Genomic DNA, 18,016 nt, shown 5'->3' with positions numbered 1-18,016 from the left:
CTGGCAACACCATCTGTTGCTAGGTGTTGTGAGGACATGTGAATATGGAACTGCAAAATTTTCTGTCAGGTACTGCTTTGTGTCCCAGTCCTCCATTGTTTCCAGCTTCCTTTTGCACCATTTTTTCAACTGCAGTTCTTTGCTGTGCACTCTAGCATCTGCAGACCGAAAGGATGGATCTCACACTTTTCTCCCATACTGTTAAGCATCATAAGGATTGTACATGGCAGCGTTAATCTTGAAGTTACTGTCTGAAGAAAACTCAGAGGTGCCTGACATTCTGCATGATATGGACAGCAGCAATTTAGAATTGCGTTTGGCATTCGCGGTGCTGTTTCATAAGGTAGACAAGTGCTTTGGGATTAAGGAAACCAGCACTGAGTGGTGGGATCGCACCTTTATGCAGGTGTTGGGATGAAGAGCAGTGGCTGCAGAACTTTGGGATACATAAAGCAACCTTCCTGGGGTTGTGCACTGAGCTGGCCCTGGGCTGTGGCGCAAGGACACCAGAACAAGAGCAGCCCTCTCAGTAGAGAAGGATGTGGCAATTGCTGTCTGGAAGCTTGTTACTCCAGACTGGTACTAGTCCATCACAAATCAATTTGGAGTGGGGATGTCTACCATTGGTGCTGTATTACTGAAAGTGTGCAGAGCAATAAATTGCAATCCTGAAGATGTGTGCGTCATGCACCTTTCCAGACAATCCCACATTGATGTCTGTGAAACACCGATAGTGATGCACAAGCGCTTGCAACATTATGGATAAGAGTCACAGTCCTCCATAACAAAAAGTCTCTTGTGGGGTGGAAGCTTTTTGTCTCCGAAACAGCATTTTTTGCAACAAGTCACTTGCAATATATACATTCTCACTGTTTTGTCGCCTAAAGGCAGTTTTGGCAACAAAACTGTAGTGTAGAAAAGGTCTTAATATAAATTCATTTTATTTTTGAGTATAAACTGATATAGTTTTTGTCCTTGTGGTCTTGATGCTCTCGGTGTTAATATCACCATCAAACAATATAGTTGCCGCCATCAGCGGTTTGATTACCTAGTTTTAAATCTCCTTTTACTTTGTAAGTTTTAAAACTGCCTTATCTGATGCTCAGTACTGGATGCCACTTGTCATGAAGATGGTTGTGATGAACTGCAAATTTTAATTTAAAAATTGAATCTTAAATACAGATTAAATTTGTATCTAATGAAGTGCTTGTCATCCTCAGAGCCTTCAGAAAATCATAACAAGGAAGTTTAACAAAAAAACAGCCCTTCGTTTATAGGAGTATTAGAAGCCTAAAAGCATGTGGTGGCAGGCAGTTATGGCGTATAATCGGTTTTATACAGACAGAATATAATACTAAGCAGCAGAATATAATGATTTCTGCTAATGCAGCTGATTAGCCTAGAATGTATATTTTATAGAATTGTATTAGTTAGTTTTTATATTTATATATAAATAAAAAGACTAATATATAATATTAGTTTTAACCATTAACTGCTTTCCAGATGGGATTCAAAGAAGCACACAGGATACGTTGGGTTGAAGAACCAGGGCGCAACCTGTTACATGAACAGTTTGTTACAGACTTTATTTTTCACAAATCAACTACGTAAGGTAACTAAATAGTATTGTCATTTCCTTTCAAATATAAAAATAGCAAAAATGATATTTCAAAATAGCTTTTGTTCTAAATACCTTTCTACCATAGTAGTTCAGAGCAGCAATAAAGTAAATTCTGAATTTGCTTGTGTGGCGTTCTGACAGATCTGCTCCTGTCAGTGAAGATAAGTGTTTGGTTGCGTGCGTTTTTGTATGCTCCCTTAGTATATTATGCCAGCTCTGCACAGGTAGTTAGCATAATAGACTTCACGAGAGCCCCCAAAGACCACAGACTCAGATAAGATATGAAGACATCAAGTCAGGTTTATTGTTGAATGAAATACATTAATAGTTGTTGGTAACCAGATAGCCTCCGAACCCCTACATATTTGTACCCGGGACAATGGACACAGCTCAATCAGTAGTATGGATTTCACTGTCGTCCCCTACGCTAGCCAAAGAGTTTAGTGAGGTACCCCAACATTTATAGACAGAAATGATCAATCCGTGTTATGCTTTCACTCTTGTTTCAAACTGTTTTATAATGTAACCAGCTGGGTGTCCCTGTACTCTTCTGATGGAATGTATTTACATATTTCATGTGCTTTTAGCAGTGCTATCAGTTCTAGTGCCAAGAAACACTGACTTGCAGGTAAACATTTGCTTTTGACACAACCTGTTACTAATAGTATAACTCTTGCTTACTTTGGTTCAAGCACCAGGCCCGTGTTTCATGCTCTTTCTCCTAGACCTCCTAATAGGGATCTCAACATATAGTCGACTATACGATTAACTGATAAGCGTAGGTCTATGGGGAATTGGACTCTAAAATGGAGCCTGAGGGAGGGCTAATTGAGAAAAGACCATATTTCTTCCTTCCCCACCTTTTCCCAATAGCAGTCTAAGCTATGTCTACCCCGGCAATTGAACAACAAAACTTTTGTCATTCAGAATAATAAAATGACGCTATAGTGAAAGATAAAAGTTTTGCCAACAAGTGCTAGTGCGAACAGCACTTTGTCAGCAGCAGCACACTTCTGCTGACAAAGCTAACCCCACTCATTGGGGATAGATTTTGTTGGCAAAAGAGCCAATTCACTGTGGCTACGCTGCCCAGTTTTTAGAAACATAGCTGCGGTGACCCAGTTGTGTTGCTAAAAGCTGGGTAGTGTAGAAAAAACCTAAAATGACAGACTCCCAACTCCTCCTTATATAGCACCCTGACACTAAGTTATGGTAAGGGACAAGGCACTTCTTCCAGTGATGGTTCTTATCCATTCCACATTAGGTGAGTTTGACTGTCATATGCACAAGTGCTAGACATTTTTTCCCCTCAGCAGTATCTGTAGGGCAGTGGCTCTGGCAACCCTTGGAGTGGAGCATCAATGACATGGTAAAAGGGGAGCTATGCACTCCCCTCATCTTCAGTTCCTTCTTGTCGCCAGTGATTGTGCAACTGAATTGCTATGGTTTGGCCTGTTTGCTTTGGCCAATTTGCCCTGGTCCACAGGCTTTAAACCGTGTTTAGAGTTCACATATACTTTGACTGTTAGTGACACACACAAAAGATGCCTGAGGTGTTTAAGTGAGGGGCACATTCGCAAGAAGTTCAGTATTTTCAAATCATTCAAGCCTCGAATGAAGAAGGAAAGAGACATTCTCCTCAGAGCACCCTTAATGGAGTCAACGCTAACCCTGGCACTGGAGACCAGGTTGGACTCAGCTTCGATTGCTATGACTTCCCTTTGGAGTGCTCTGTGGGTGCTAGCATTGGGATGGCACCATTTCCCCACACTTTCTCTGGTCTGGAAGATGATGACTCTGTCCCTGTCTGGGCATCTCCATCCCAGTGCAGCATCTCCCAAGCCACGGTCTCATTAGCACTCCCTGGCTTGGAGCCTTCAAGTCTTGGATAGTGGAAGGAGGGTTTTGTGTGCCCCTTTCCATTCCCCTGTCTATGGGCATAGGAAACAGGACTCAGGATGACTCTCACCAGAGCTTTGGTGCAGACAGACTGAAGCTCCCGCCCCTTACCTGGGGCACCATCGTTGGTCCTCAACTTCTCCAAGACATTGACACTGCTCTCAGAACCACTAGATCGATCGGCATCATCCATCATCACACTAGTGTCAGTCTCCATCCCGTTGATGGAGGGACCTCCTGGTCACACAGGTCCCTGGGCCAGATGACCTATTCCAGATCCCAGAACTAAGTGAGTGTCGGGATGTGTAGGTGGCTGGATTCCTGGTGCCAATCCAGTAGCCACTCCCCAAAGTCCCAAGACCGAGACTTATCCTGCTAGGATAGATTGTCATGGGTCTGCAGTTCTCACTGCCCATCCAGATAGTCAGAGACTCTTCTACCTCTCCCCTGAGTCACTGGACAGGTCTCTGAGGCTGACAGCAAGCAAGAAATCCCTGGGACAAGAGCTGATGGTGCTTCCCTTGTTTACGATGACACTCCCCTTGGATGGCCACAGGGACAGTGGCCGATGTCCTGATTTCTCTGAAATGCATGGGAGTTCACCAGAACCTCAGAGCTCGACTTCAGGGGCTTTGGAAAGCCCATTGGTCTCTGATGCCCATCCTCCCAAACAGGTGTAAGGCCCTAAGAAGGACCTGGTACCATCCCAGGAGAGGTCAGTGAGCCAGCAATCCTTCAGAGTTTACAGCATTAGTATAGTCTTCCCTTGATGAGGCCATTACAAGGCTCCTGCACCTGGTATCACAGGATGTTGCAAAGATACACTAGGAACTCCTGAAACTTCATGCTGAACAGTTCCAGGAGCCAGCAGATACACTGTTTCATGTATTCCACAGCACCTGCCAAGGTGGCCTGCCCCATGTGTGAGGGAGTTTGAAAAATCACTACTGGTCTTTGGAAGACCCTCTCATATTAACCATCTGAAGGAAATACTTTGTTCCAGCAAAAGTTCATGAGTACCTTTATACCCACCCTGCCACAAAGTACCTAGTGGTGGAGGCTGTTAATCAAAAGGAATGGCAGGAGCAAACAGGGTCAGTGCCTTCTCCAAGAAACTGGACTTTTGTTTGGTTGAAAAATTTCTCTCTTCCAGTCTGCAGTTAGAGGTAACTAACCTCCTTGGCCACTACGATTTTAACTTAACATGGCAGAGTTAGAGGAGACACTTCCTGAAGATTCAGGGAAGGTGTTCAGAGCACTGTTGGAAGAGGGAATGGTGGCAGCCAAAGCAGCCATCCAGTCAGCCTCCAATGCAATAGACAAAGCATCACTCACAGTGGTATCAGCCATTTCGATGGCCAGGCTTCCTGACTGCTCCTCTCCAGCTTGTCAGCGAAGGCCCAGTAGTCTATGCAGGACATTGTTTGACAGCCATGCTCTGTGTGCAGAATAAACACTAAATTATTTGGACTCCCATACTACCCTTAAAAACTAGTGGTTCTATGTTCCCATCCTTGCCCAGAAATAGTTCTGGCCCCAAAAGGAGCAAAGGCTATAAGCACTGGTAAGTCATCTCTCAACTTCAACCCAGTCATGCTAAGCCCACCCCAAGCAAAAGGCTAAGGTGCAGTTTTGAGGGTGCGCCCAAGGGTGACGTATCCGACTTCCCCATGGATCCGGTTTCTCCCCTCCACCACCATGCCCCCTCCTGTTTGGCAGCTGCTTTTTCCACTTCCTCCTGGTCTGGACCACCAAAATGTCAGACCACTGGGTTCTTGGGTACTGTTTCCCACAGTTATGCCCTTGATTTCCTTTACAACCTTCCCCTCCCCCCCACTACACTCCCTCTTCAGGAACTCCTCTCAGAGGAGTTGGGGATGGAGAAAGAAGTTCCATCCCTGTATCAGAACAGTGGGTTCTATTCCCATTATTTCCTAATCCCAAAATCCAAGGCATGTCTGTGGCCCATCTTGGACATCAGAGACCTCAGATAATTACAGAAGCTCAAGTGCTGCATGGTCTCCTTAGCCATCTCCATTCCAGCTCTGGATCCAGGAGACTGGTATGCAGCCCTCAACCTGATGGACTACATGCTTTCACATGGTGGTTTTTCCAGATCATAGACATTTTCTTTGATTTATGGTAGAGTTGCACACTACCACTTTATGATCTTCCCCTTTGGCCTGGCTATGGCACTGCAGATGTTTACCAAATGTATGGTGATGGTAGCAGCCTATATCAGGCGCTGGGGTGTCCAGATTGACCTGTACCTCAATGACCGGCTGGTCAAAGGCAGCTCGAAGTCCCAAGTCTACAGGGACATAGTGGTCCTTCTAGACATTTGCCCATCCTTGGGACTTTTAGTCAAAGACAAGAAGTCCATGTTAGTACTGGTTCAAAGGATAGAATTCATTGGAGTGGTACACAACTCAACCCGTGTGAGAGTGTTTCTACCCCTTGACAGATTGCAAGCCTCATAGCAAAAGTGTCCCAAATTCCCCTGACTACAGCTAGGGTCTGCCTGCACCCATTGGGCATTGACGTATGTAGTCCGTCACACCAGACTCCACATGTGGCCACTCCACATGTAGCTTGCACCCAGTCCTGGGACCACTTGGGCTAGGTTGTTACTATTGCCTTGCAAGGACTTATCACCCTGCAGTGGTGGATTGTTCTAGAAAACATTCAGGGAGTCCAGTTTGACAGTCTTGCTCCTTCTCTCGAACTAGCGTTGGATGCCTTAAATCTTGGCTGGGGCATGTACCGTGGCGCTCTCTGAACCAGGGCACCTGGACTCCAGAGAAAGCAAGATTCCACATAAATATCCAGCAGTTGAAAAATGCTCGTCTGGCCTGTGAGGTCTTCCTGCCATATGTGTTGGGCAAGGTAGAGCAAGACCTCGCAGACAACACTGCTTCAGTGTACTATATCAATAGGCAGGGAAGGAATACTCATCAGCTCTGTGTCAGAAGACACCCCTCCTCAGGTATTTGTACAACAGTCATGACATCCATCTAAAGGCTGGTCACCTCCCAAGAATTGACAATACTTTAGCAAATCGCTTCAGCAAACAGTTTTCTCAAGTTCAGGTGATTGCTCCATCTGGAAGTGACCCGTGTGATTTTTTTTTTCCAGAGTTAGGTGGTTTGTTTTTGTGGATCAGGCAAAATGGGAAGTACCATTGGTTTTGCTCCCAGTGGGGGCAGAGGCTCTCTCTCTCAAACACCTTTCACCAGTTGTGGTCCTTTCAGTCCCTCTCATTGGCTGGGACCTAATTCAGATTAAAGAGGATGAGGCTTGGGTGATCATGATCACTCCAGCATGGCCTTGACAGTGCACTCATGAACATGCCATTGTGTCCCCATGGCTCCTTTTACCAACCATCCAGACCCATTGTTGCAGGACAAAAATTGGCTCCTGCATCCCAATCTTGCATACCTGCTCAGAGGAAGTGTAGCAGGTCCTGCTGGGAAGCAAAAAACCATCCACAGGGCTGATATATCAGGCAAAGTGGACAAGGTTTTCCCACTGGGTGACGTGGTATCTTGCCAAATGCACTGCAGTGCAGATTGTTTTTGACTACTCATTGGCTCATCCTTCCATGAGATGCATCTTGTGGCCATCTCTGCTTTTCATGGCCTGATCCAAGGGCAGTCAGTCTTCCCCATGACATCATGGTGAGATTCCTGTGGGGGCTCAAGTGACTTTATCTGCAATTATAAGACATTCCTCAGTGGGACCTCAACATGGTCCTTTCCTGGATTGCAGCACCACCTTTCAAATCACTTGGTTCCTGCTCCCTTTCCTACCTGTCCTGAAAAGTTGTGTTCCTGGTGGTGAGATCTGTCTCCGAGATTGGAGCTCTAACCTCAGAGCTTCCATACACTGTCTTTTAAAAGGACATAGTCCAGTTGTGGCGTCTCCTCCTTGTGTTCCTGCCAAAAGTTGTTTCTGAGTTTCATGTGGACCAGGATATATTCCTGCCTGTGTTCTGTCCCATGCCTCACAAGACAATGGAGGAAAGACTTCTCCATAAACTAGATGTCTAGATGCCCTTGGCTTTTTACCTGGAGCAAACCAAGCCTTTATGTAGGTCAACACAGCTCTCCGTCTGTATGGCCAATTGAACAAAGGGTGTGAGGGTGTCTGCACAGTGGCTTTCCAACAAGATCACCTTATGCATTCCGACTGGGTATGAGTTGGCAAAGCTCCCTCCACCGTCAGTTGTCGAAGCTTAGGCTTCTTTGAAGGACTCATGTGCCAGTCCAGGACATTTGTAGAGCCTCAATGTGGTCTTTGGTCCACCCATTCGCATCTCACTCAGCAAGCTAGAGATGATGTTGGGTTTGGCAGAGCTGTGCTGCAGTCAATACTGCCACCTAATGTGGAATGGACATGAGCAATCACTCAGATGATAAGAGTTTTGTAACTCGTGTTCGAGATGTTTTGCTCATGTTCATTCCACAAACCAGCCTCCAAAACCGAGTTTCTGAAAAGAAGGAACTGACGGTACCATGGAGGCACCACTGCAGTGGTCACCAGAGTATCCTACAGATACTACTGAGGGAAAAACTTCCGGCACTGGTGCATGTGGTGAGCACACATACCTAATGTGGAATGGACATGAGCAACACATCTTGAAGAAATCCAGTTGCAAAACAGGTAATTCTTTTTTCTCTCCTTTAGAAGTTAGAGGAGTAGAACTTTCAGCTTTTGTATTGGTCTGTGGCTAGGGAGATGTCTGATTAAATCTGAATCCACCACCATAATCTAAACAAGGCCTAGGGACAGAGCTTCTACCCTTGGGCCTTACTGGTGGAGCTCTCCTGCCCAGTCTTTAATTTCTGATTCTAGCTAGCAAGTTCAGTCCTCCAGTTATCCCTCTAGGATTATTTTGTGAGGCATTTGGGTACCAACATGAAAAGTGCAGTATAAATAGAGCCCTACGTGGACACAATTTGTATCTGCAGAAATGAGCTGCAGATATCCGCATTGACCGCTACGGATGCGGATACCTGCAGACATAATGTGGATAGCCACACATTTGCGGGTTCTAAATATAAAACGTGTATCCGCATCCATATCCACAAAAATGAGTTGCGGATATCCACAGATTTGCAAGGCTCTATCTATAGACACTCTTGCAGAAAATTCTAGGTCCTGTGACTGGAGCATATACTAATTTTTAGTTATGCTAGTGCTAATTACTGTCAAAGTTAGAGCACAGCCATTCCCAAAGTACACATTTCATTCTCAGAGGTTTATAAAGAATATTGACTTATTGAACTGACAGAGGTAACTGGATGCAAAATTTGTTGAACTACTATTCTTGATTTTGTTTGGAAAGAATATTTCCTTCGTTTGGGCAAATTCAAATTTGAGAAGCCAGCTAAGAATAAGCAAAAGTACAATAATGAGCCATCTTGTTTAAAGAAGCGAAGCCAATAAGGTATCTAGTGCCAGAATAGAGACTCTGCAGAGTATTGATAATTTGTGTTTACTGTGCAAAGGTGCCAGTAAATCTTTTTTTACCAACAGGATGCTGATTTACCTGGTTTCTCTGTGATAAGTAGTTTAAGTAGTCTAAGTAGTGAGTTGTCCTCATCCATACTCTCAGATTGTGTAAATCAGAACTGGAGAATGGGACATAATAGTCTTAAAAAATATGCCTAAGCAGGCAACAGTATAAATATGCATGATGATTCATCTGTGATATCATTTGTTTTAATCTAATATGATAAAGCTTTCACTTCCACAGTCTTGCAGATTTACTTTTCAGAAGTTTTACAGAATTTAGGAATTTTTCCTGGATTATTTTTAGTCAGTTACTTTGGTTATTCTATTAGTACCCTCTTCATTGTACCATGTTAAATTCCTGGTCTTGCTACATATTTATATTTGTTGTATATTTGAAGACTATTGGACTCCTTACCTTAGCTGTTACCTATCTTCTAATCTTCTCAGTTGATACCCCAACTCTTTAACAGTTTTGTTGCTCTTTTCTAGATTCCCTTCATTTTGTCTCTAAATCTAATTTGTTTAAATTGTTTAATCTGGCTTCCATCACTACTGTATTAGCTCCATTTTATATATGCAGCGCTAAGGCATAGGATAGATTAAAGCAGGGGTGGCCAACCCATTTAACAAAGAGAGCCAAAACAGCGGCGGAAAAAATGGGAAGAGCTGCACCAGAATTATCAAGCAAAAACAAAAAAAAGTGCAAAAAAACAATTTTTTAAAAGAGGCTGCCACTTTAAGAGGGCCGCCATCTTGGCTGCCATTTTTAAAACCCCGCAGCTCCGACCCCAGTAAGCACAAGTGAGCCGGCAGGAAGCGGGGGTCGTTGGGGGGCGGGTGCGGGAGTGGCTTCACGAGCCGCACTTTTCGGAGGCAAGACCCACATGCAGCTCGCAAGCCGTGAGTTGGCCATGGCTGGAATAAGAGGTTTGCCTGAGGTTGCTCAGGAAGTCTATGAGGGAACTGGGAGTAGAACCAGATTTTCTCAGTTCTAGTTCAGTGCATTAATCACAAGACCATACACCTTTTTGTTATGCTGCCATGAAGTGAATGAAGTTATCAGCAACCTGCTTCTCGAGGTGGTGATGCTTAGCTTTTGCTCCAAAACTGCTTTTTTTTAGTGGTCCTTACAAGCTCGTCTAGTTTATCTGCTATTGCCTCTAATCTCTCTTAACATTAACAGGGGAGACAAATTTAGGAACCATTAAATATCAGTACTTTGGATCACATGCATCTGACGAAGTGGGTCTTTGCCCACGAAAGCTTATGCTCCAACACTTCAGTTAGTCTATAAGGTGCCACAGGACTCCTCACCACTTTTGCAGTACTTTGGAGTTACCTTTCTCTGAGTATTGTACATTTTTTAAACTGAATTTCTTTGCCTACTCATAAATTTTAATCCCTTTTTGTACCTTTGTATAATTTCTCTGTTGTTCTTTACCATTCCAAGTTTAGAGTAATTTAGAGTTAGCATGCTTTTCATTCCCTCTTCCAGGTGATTAATGAAGACGATAAGAATGAATCTAGTATTGATCCCTAAGCCTCCTTTCATGTGCGTTCATATACACACTCGTTTGTTGTTGCCCTTCCTACCATCACAAAGTTTTCAATTATATAAAACGAAATTAGAGAGAAAAGTCATTTTTAAATAGTCTGTAGTGTACAATATTTGTCAAATCCTACTGTGTTGATTGCATGGACATTCATGGTTCATTGAAGGAATTGCTGAACTCTTCAATATATTTACCTGGTTTAAAATTATGAACGATTACAATAGTTTACAGTGAGCATAATTGATTATTTTATCCACCTTGCTTTGGAAAACCATAAACATGGGTAAGTAATAATCTTCACAAACTATAATAGATGTATGTTAGATTATTATAGTATCAGTTGAGTAGTTCTATGAAACAGATCTGAGAAGAAACAAGTGATTAATTGAACATGCTGAGCAATCAATTTTTTTTGAGTACTAATTGAACTAAATATTTTGTAGGCTGTGTACATGATGCCCACAGAAGGAGATGACTCATCCAAAAGTGTTCCTTTGGCATTGCAGAGAGTATTCTATGAACTTCAACACAGCGACAAGCCAGTAGGAACTAAAAAGCTAACAAAATCCTTTGGGTAAGTATCAGAAATTTAAAATATTTTTTAGGATATAGTAAGTTCTTAATAAAGCTTCCCCACATTTTTTCTAAAATTACTTTTGTGTTATAGGAAATTAAGGATAGTTTACAGAGGTGTAGAAGAGAATCTGTGGTTATTCTTTCCTAACATGACTTTTATTAACTTTTTTAGTGTATCAATACAAAAGGGAGCTGCACCCCCTCCTTGCTGCATTTGCCAATCTCTTCCCCCCCCCCCCCCCCGTCTTGTGGGGAGTAGACAACCCCAACACTCACCCAGCCACCGGGGAAGGCCAGGCTCAGGCCATGACAGTCTAGGTTCCTTCTCCCTCCCACTCCCCCTTAGGGTTGCCAGATGGTTGAAACAAAAATACTGAACCCCTCTCCCTCCCAAAAAAAATTCTGTTGAAGGAAAAAAAAGGGGGGGAAGAGCCCCCCCACCCCAAAAAGGACTCCAAGACTTACTAAGTAATAAATAAATAAATAAAATAAAACCGCATTAAAACAGCATGACCCTTTTAAGAGTGAATGCAGGGATAGGAATAGGAGAGCGGTTGAGCACTAAGGCCCAGGGGAGGCATTGCTTCCCCTTGGTCTTTTTGCCGGCAGGCAATTTGTGCCAGCAGCCTTGCGGAACCAGGTAAGCATGGGATTGGGGGGAGAGGGAGGGGCTCCAGAAGGGGAAGACTGGATGCTGAGTGTTTGTAGGGTTGCCAGGTGCCCGGCATTTTCACCTCCTGGCCGGGGAGGGGGGGAAATCAGAAAATACCGGACATTTCAGGTGTCTGGTATTCTCTGGGTTTTTTTTTTTTTTTTTTTTTACCGGACAGGAGGCGAAAATACTGAACTTTCTGGGTGAATACCAGACACCTGGCAACCCTACTCCCCCTACCTTAATTATCCTCTCTGGCAGTGATGTGCACCAGGGCTGGCTCTAACTCTGGCGACCGGAGAGGTGTAGGTAGTGCTGTGTGCACACAGCACTCTGGGGGTACGTCTAGACTACATGCCTCTGTCGCCAGAGGCATGCAGATTAGGCTACCAGACATAGGAAAATGAAGCGACGATTTAAATAATCGCCGCTTCATTTAAATTTATATGGCTGCCGCGCTGAGCCGACAAACAGCTGATCAGCTGTTTGTCGGCTCAGCGCGATAGTCTGGACGCGCGGGTGGCGACATCAAAGGTATTTGTCGACCAGCCAGGTAAACCTCATCCCAGGAGGCATACCTGGGTGGTCGACATATACCTTTGATGTCGCCACCCGCATGTCTAGACTATCGCGCTGAGCCGACAAACAGCTGATCAGCTGTTTGTCGGCTCAGCGCGGCAGCCATATAAATTTAAATGAAGCGGCGATTATTTAAATCGTCGCTTCATTTTCCTATGTCTGGTAGCCTAATCTACATGCCTCTGGCGACAGAGGCATGTAGTCTAGACGTACCCTGGGTCACTGTAGCCTGCTGAAGTGGGGAAAGCAGCAGTCCAAGGGGCCACTGTCCCGATCTCCCCACCATGTGGTCCCGCCTGTGCTGTTCTCTGGCCCAGCCCTGGCTGCAGAGTCTGAGGTCACCTGTTGACCCACCAGGAATAGAAGGGAAGGAGCAGATGGGTCAGTTCGGTGTCTCCCCCAGGTGGCTTGGGGTGCTATGGCAGCTGTGGTAAGTGCAGCTGCTGGTGAGGGGTGAATCTCCATGGAGGCAGCCAGACTATAGGTACCATACTCTTGATTCCTCAAGAGTCTGGCAGCAGAGGAGCCCCAAGAGCCCGCTGCTGGCACATAAGCACAGCTGGGAGCCCTGCTCCTAGTGCCTGTCCCCGGGCTGCTGTCCTGAGCACTGCACTCCCTCTGGCTCGTGGGCTGTCACCGCTGCAATATATGGGGTCTGCCAGCTACTGTGCTACGTTTCTTGACGTTAAAAGCACTGTGGGATGGGGGTGGAGGAAGGGAAGAAGGGGCTTGGTTTAAAACACCAATTCCAAGTGGCAAGTGAAGCAGCAAGGTTAGCGAGAGAGGGAGGAGGCAGGTGGGATGCAGTGTGACATGATGACATCAGTCTGTCATCCTGAAGGAAAATCTGTTTTAATAGAGAGAGAAAACAGATTTTTAGTGTTACAAAGCTCCTCCTCTGCCTTGGTGAGTCCCACACTTTCAGGCAGACTGCTCACCTCAAAGGCATGGCAGCCCTCGGTTTAGACACTTTCCTTAGGGACATAGCTTAGCATTTATTTAGCCACACTCATCCACCACCAGGAAAGGTGAAGGGATCAAACCCTATAGTCTCTGCTGCCTCTCCAAATAGTTGAGGGACAGGACAGTTTCCTTTTCCAAATTAGTCTTTCCCCTCTGCTGCAACCCACTGTCCAGATCAACTCTCTCCCACGGTGAAATGGGAGTTGGCAAGTGGGGGAAACTCTGCCCTGCCCTCTTCTTGGGGTTCCCACCCAGAGACCTGTGGTAGCAGCTGTCTGTAATATCTCCAGTGTCAGCTATGTGATGGCTACAGATCCCTGAGCCATTTCCCCAAGGCCCTTCCCAGCACCATCCTTACCCAAGCTCTTCCTCCTGTTACCTACTAGTGCTTGTCCCTCTCAGACCATCCACAGTGCCTTCTCACTCCAGCTCCTTGCATGCAGTGAGCTATCAGAAGAGGAATACTTTTTAAACATTATCAGCTGGTTCTTCATTGGCTCCGGGTGCCCTAATTAGCCTGCCTCACTTGGTTATAGAAAGCTCCCAGTTGACTTCAGGTGTTCTTAATTGACCCTAATTGATTCAGGCAAGTTTTTGCTTCTTCTGGACTAGCCCTTTATTATTATTATTATGAGCCAATTAGACCATCATAAGACGGGATTTTCAGGTCTCTCCTCCACGTCGGTCTTCTCTCCTGAGCCTCTGTGCGCTCTCTCTCTCTCAGCTCTCCTCTGCCTCCTGTCTCTCTCTCTCTCTCTCTCTCTCTCTCTCTCTCTCTCTGTCTCTCTCTCTCTTTCTCTTCTCCTCCCCCTCCTGCTTCTCACTCGGGGGAACGCGGAGCCCAAACAACTGTTTGGGCTCCGCACTCCTTGTGCTGCATGAGGAGTGCGGAGGCCAAACGGTTGCTTGCACCACTTGCTCCCACGTGGCAGCCTGGCTAAACAGTACAGAAGTCAGCCGAGTGCCACAGCAGGAGGCGAAGGGAGGCAGGACCTGGAGCCACTGTCACGCCACACGTCACCGTGGCGCTCTGCTGACTTCTGCGCCGCTCAGCCAGGCCACCGCGGGACAGGAAGCGGCCGTTTGGGCCCCACACTCCCCATGCAGCATGGGCCGCCCAGAGGGAACAGCCAGCATTTCAGGCAACAGCGCCGCCCAGAGGGAACAGCCAACATTTCAGGCAACAGCACTCCCCTAGAGGGAACAGCCAGCATTTCGGCGTTACAGACTCTCAGACACTGGGCTACTATATATATGATTATTATTTGTTAAGTTAACTCTGGGAAAAGGGCCCTATTTAATCTGGGGCTAATGTACTTTTCTTCTGCCTCTTTCATGCAACCATCTGGTCTGATGCTTTCACACTGACAGCATTGAGGTCAGCTGAAATGAAAATCAGATGTTTTCTTGTACATACCATCAGCCACTTACAGCAATAGAGAGTTAGATTTATAATTTATCTAGTGGATGATACATGAAATATGTATCTCTGCTGCACAGAGTAGAGGTGCTACATCATAGAAATGATCTTATTTATCCTAAATATATTTTCCCTAAATCCACTTTGGTGGGGACTTATAATAATTTACAACAGATGTTCCCAAACTTTTTGACACAGGGACCAGTAAATCCATTCACGAACTTTTGGAGGACCGGTAACATTCATTTGCATATTTGCATAGTCATTAATCAAATTATGAATATTCAAATAAGTTGTTTCTGGTCCTCCCAAAACCCCTAGTGCCAGCTTTAGCAAAGTAAAAAGACCCACAATCTTCTTGCCAGCAAGTTAAGGAATATGGATTGGATAAAGGGACTGTAAGACAGACAGAAAGCTGGTTAGATCAGGGTTTCCCAAATTTTTTACTTTTTTTTCAATCCTGTTTTTTGCAGCCCAAAAATATAAACACACAAAAAACAAACTGAGAAAATACCTGATGAGAAAATACCAGACATGTTATATGTCTGGTAAGTTTTATTATTACTAGATGTAGCAGTTTGTAGTTTCGAACTGCCTGACTGGTAAATGTGCTCAGACTGCATGAGTGTGTCTACCAGTCAGACAGTTCGCCACTACTCAAGGACGTGTGTGTGTGTGTGCGGGGAAACAATAGAATCCCTGGTCCAGACTAACTCGTGCTTTGTGCTTTGCGGGGGGAGGAGGGCAGCGCCCCAAGATCTACATATGGGCAAGTCAGTCCTGCTCCCCTCAGGGTGATTCACTCCCCCCCCCCACACACACACACACTCTCCCCGCTGCGCCTCTGGCCAGCCCCACTTCCCCCAGCCCCCTCTCGGGCAGCCAGTTCTCCCAATCTCCCTTGGCCAGCCCCGCTGCCCGCATCCAACCCTCCTTCCAGCAGCCGCTTCTCTCCCCATTCCCCCCCCCATCTTCCCCAGCCAGCTCCCTATCCCCAACCTTGCGCCCCCCGGCCCCTCTGCTTCCGCTGGCCCCCCCCATCTCCCCAGCCCGCCCTGATTCCTCCATCCAGTGCTGCTTTCGGTAGCCATCTCTCCCCTCCTCCTCCTCCTCCTCCTCCTTCTCCTCCTCTTCCCACCGCCCCCTAGACACACCTCCCCTAGCTAGGACTCTATAAGGAGCCGGAATATCTGGCTGCAGACTCCGCCCAGACCGGTCGAGGGCTTGGGGAACCCAGCGCCACACGGGCACTCCAGGAGCGCAGAACACCCCAGCAACCACTCTGAGGCCCGGTAGTTTTTTCCTGCGGCCTGGTACTGGGCTGCGGCCCATAGTTTGGGAAACGCTGATTTACAACAAAGCACACGTATTCCAGAATAAAAGCATCTATACATGGGGTTAATCAGAAGTAGAAAATCTGCTTTAAATCCCAGATTAGAGATATGTCTACACATGAATGTTAGAGGTGAAACGGAAAGAGGGGGCTGTGCTCGGGCACCCTGGCCCTCCATCCAGGGTGGTGCTCCCCACAGCAGCCCCCTGGGTGGCTTTTACTACAGCCCGACTCCAGCTTCTAGCCTGCCCTGCTGGGGGAAGTGGAGGAACAGGGGGAAGATCAGAAGCAAGCTGTGGGGCCACTGTGCCAGTGGCCCCCACCAACTTCCACACAAGTTCCAACACTCTTGTGGGGAGTGTTGCATGGGCATGAGCCCTGTAAGCCTTTGCGTTAATCCTCAGCTGCTGCTGAGGTACAGAGGTCAGGTATGCAAAATTACTACATGGAAGGTCACTGCCTCTAATAACAGACTTGGGCTCTCAAACACTGTGATGCTGGCTGCAACATTAAGTACTTAAATATGATGCATAACATCATTTTGTTTGTGACACTAGCTATCAAATTTGGTTTGTATGTGTCTTACGAGGTCAATGAAGTTTAGTACGGTGTTTATGCTATTCCTCTTTAAGACAATGTAATAGAGGAAATTTTTTCTTGTTATGCCAACTGTGACTTCATAATAGATTTCCAGCAAGTTGAAAGGGAAGTCTAACATGAAGAGCGCTTACAACCTAGCCCGTCACTCATCAAGTCTAGAAGCACTTCTCCAGTGTGGGTGCTTAATGTAGAAGAGACTCTGAGGTATCTGGGGACAGGCAAGGTTAGAGCAGGGGTGAGGAGCCTTTTTTTGGTCAGGAGCTGCTGACCCACAGAAAAATTAGTCGAGGGCCACACACACATAACAAGCCAAATAAATAAAAACAAATAAATACACCCTCACTGATATGGCCTCTGACTGAGAAGGAGAAAGACATTCCCCTCATTACCCTTGCACACCAGAAGAGGGACACAGGCTAGTAGATTTTGTGTGCTCCAGCCCCGTGGTGGAGTGTCGTTGCCCCCAATGCTGGGAGGGAGCCCTGAGCTTTGCGGGCTGGATCCAGGCAAGCCAGGGGCCACATCCAGCCCCCGGGCCTGAGGTTCCCCACCCCTGTATTAGAGCCCACACACATTTCCCTATTCATCTTATTCACCTTTCTAGGGGATCTCTGGAAATGAGTTGCGCTTTCCTCACTGGGCTACTGCCCTTTTTTGCAGCAGCTCCTGAGCTTCACTCCCTCTCCTGGCCAAAGCGTGTTATTTCACCTCCCCCCCACCTCCAGGAAGCTGAACAATACCCCTTCTCCCCATTTAGAGGTGTAGGGTGGGTCATTCTGCAGAATCTAGGTTTGACTTTCCACTGTAGCAAGTGTTGTCTTTGACTTAAGAAGCCAGTATTCATTAGTTCTTAGATTAGAACATCTATTTGTGTTGCATTATTCATTTTAATGTTACACGGTTATTATAGAGATGTAATTAATTCTTCTCTGTTTCATTTGTCTTTAATTTGACTATTGGTAAAACCCACAATAGGGAAGCAAGAAATCCATTTTCAGGTGTTAGTTATGCTACATTTTCCATGTTGCTTTGGGAAAGTCATTTAGCCTATTTGTGTCTCAGTGAACTTCATCTTTAAATTACTCTTCTTAAAATTGTTTTACATTTTCAGGTAGGAGGATATAGAAGTGCACATGTGACTGGGCTCCAAGCAACGCTGCCGCTTTGAAATGCCACAAGGAGCCTGACGCTGGCCTCCCCATGGCATTCAAAGTGGCAGCCCCGCACGGAGCAGCTGACCTGCCTCTTCTCTCCCCACCTTGCTGCCTCTATCAGATAGAGGCAGCAAGGGTGGGGGGAAGCG

The 18,016-nt window shown here is 46.0% G+C and overlaps 1 protein-coding gene across 4 annotated transcripts in view; it reads left to right on the top strand.

Annotated features, from left to right (window-relative positions):
* The window catches only part of USP7 (ubiquitin specific peptidase 7), a 221,725-nt gene that overhangs the window by 137,588 nt on the left and 66,121 nt on the right, over window positions 1–18,016 (top strand). For all 4 annotated transcript variants that reach the window (XM_075899282.1, XM_006124597.3, XM_025185416.2 and 1 more), the window contains 2 exons: window positions 1,504–1,612; window positions 11,034–11,164. In XM_075899282.1, the coding sequence (XP_075755397.1) occupies window positions 1,504–1,612; window positions 11,034–11,164 (240 nt within the window). The remainder of the gene's footprint in view (window positions 1–1,503; window positions 1,613–11,033; window positions 11,165–18,016) is intronic.

This window comes from Pelodiscus sinensis, chromosome 16, assembly GCF_049634645.1.
Source record: "Pelodiscus sinensis isolate JC-2024 chromosome 16, ASM4963464v1, whole genome shotgun sequence".
Classification (NCBI taxonomy): Eukaryota; Metazoa; Chordata; order Testudines; family Trionychidae; genus Pelodiscus; species Pelodiscus sinensis.
This window is presented reverse-complemented; position numbering and strand designations above follow the sequence as displayed.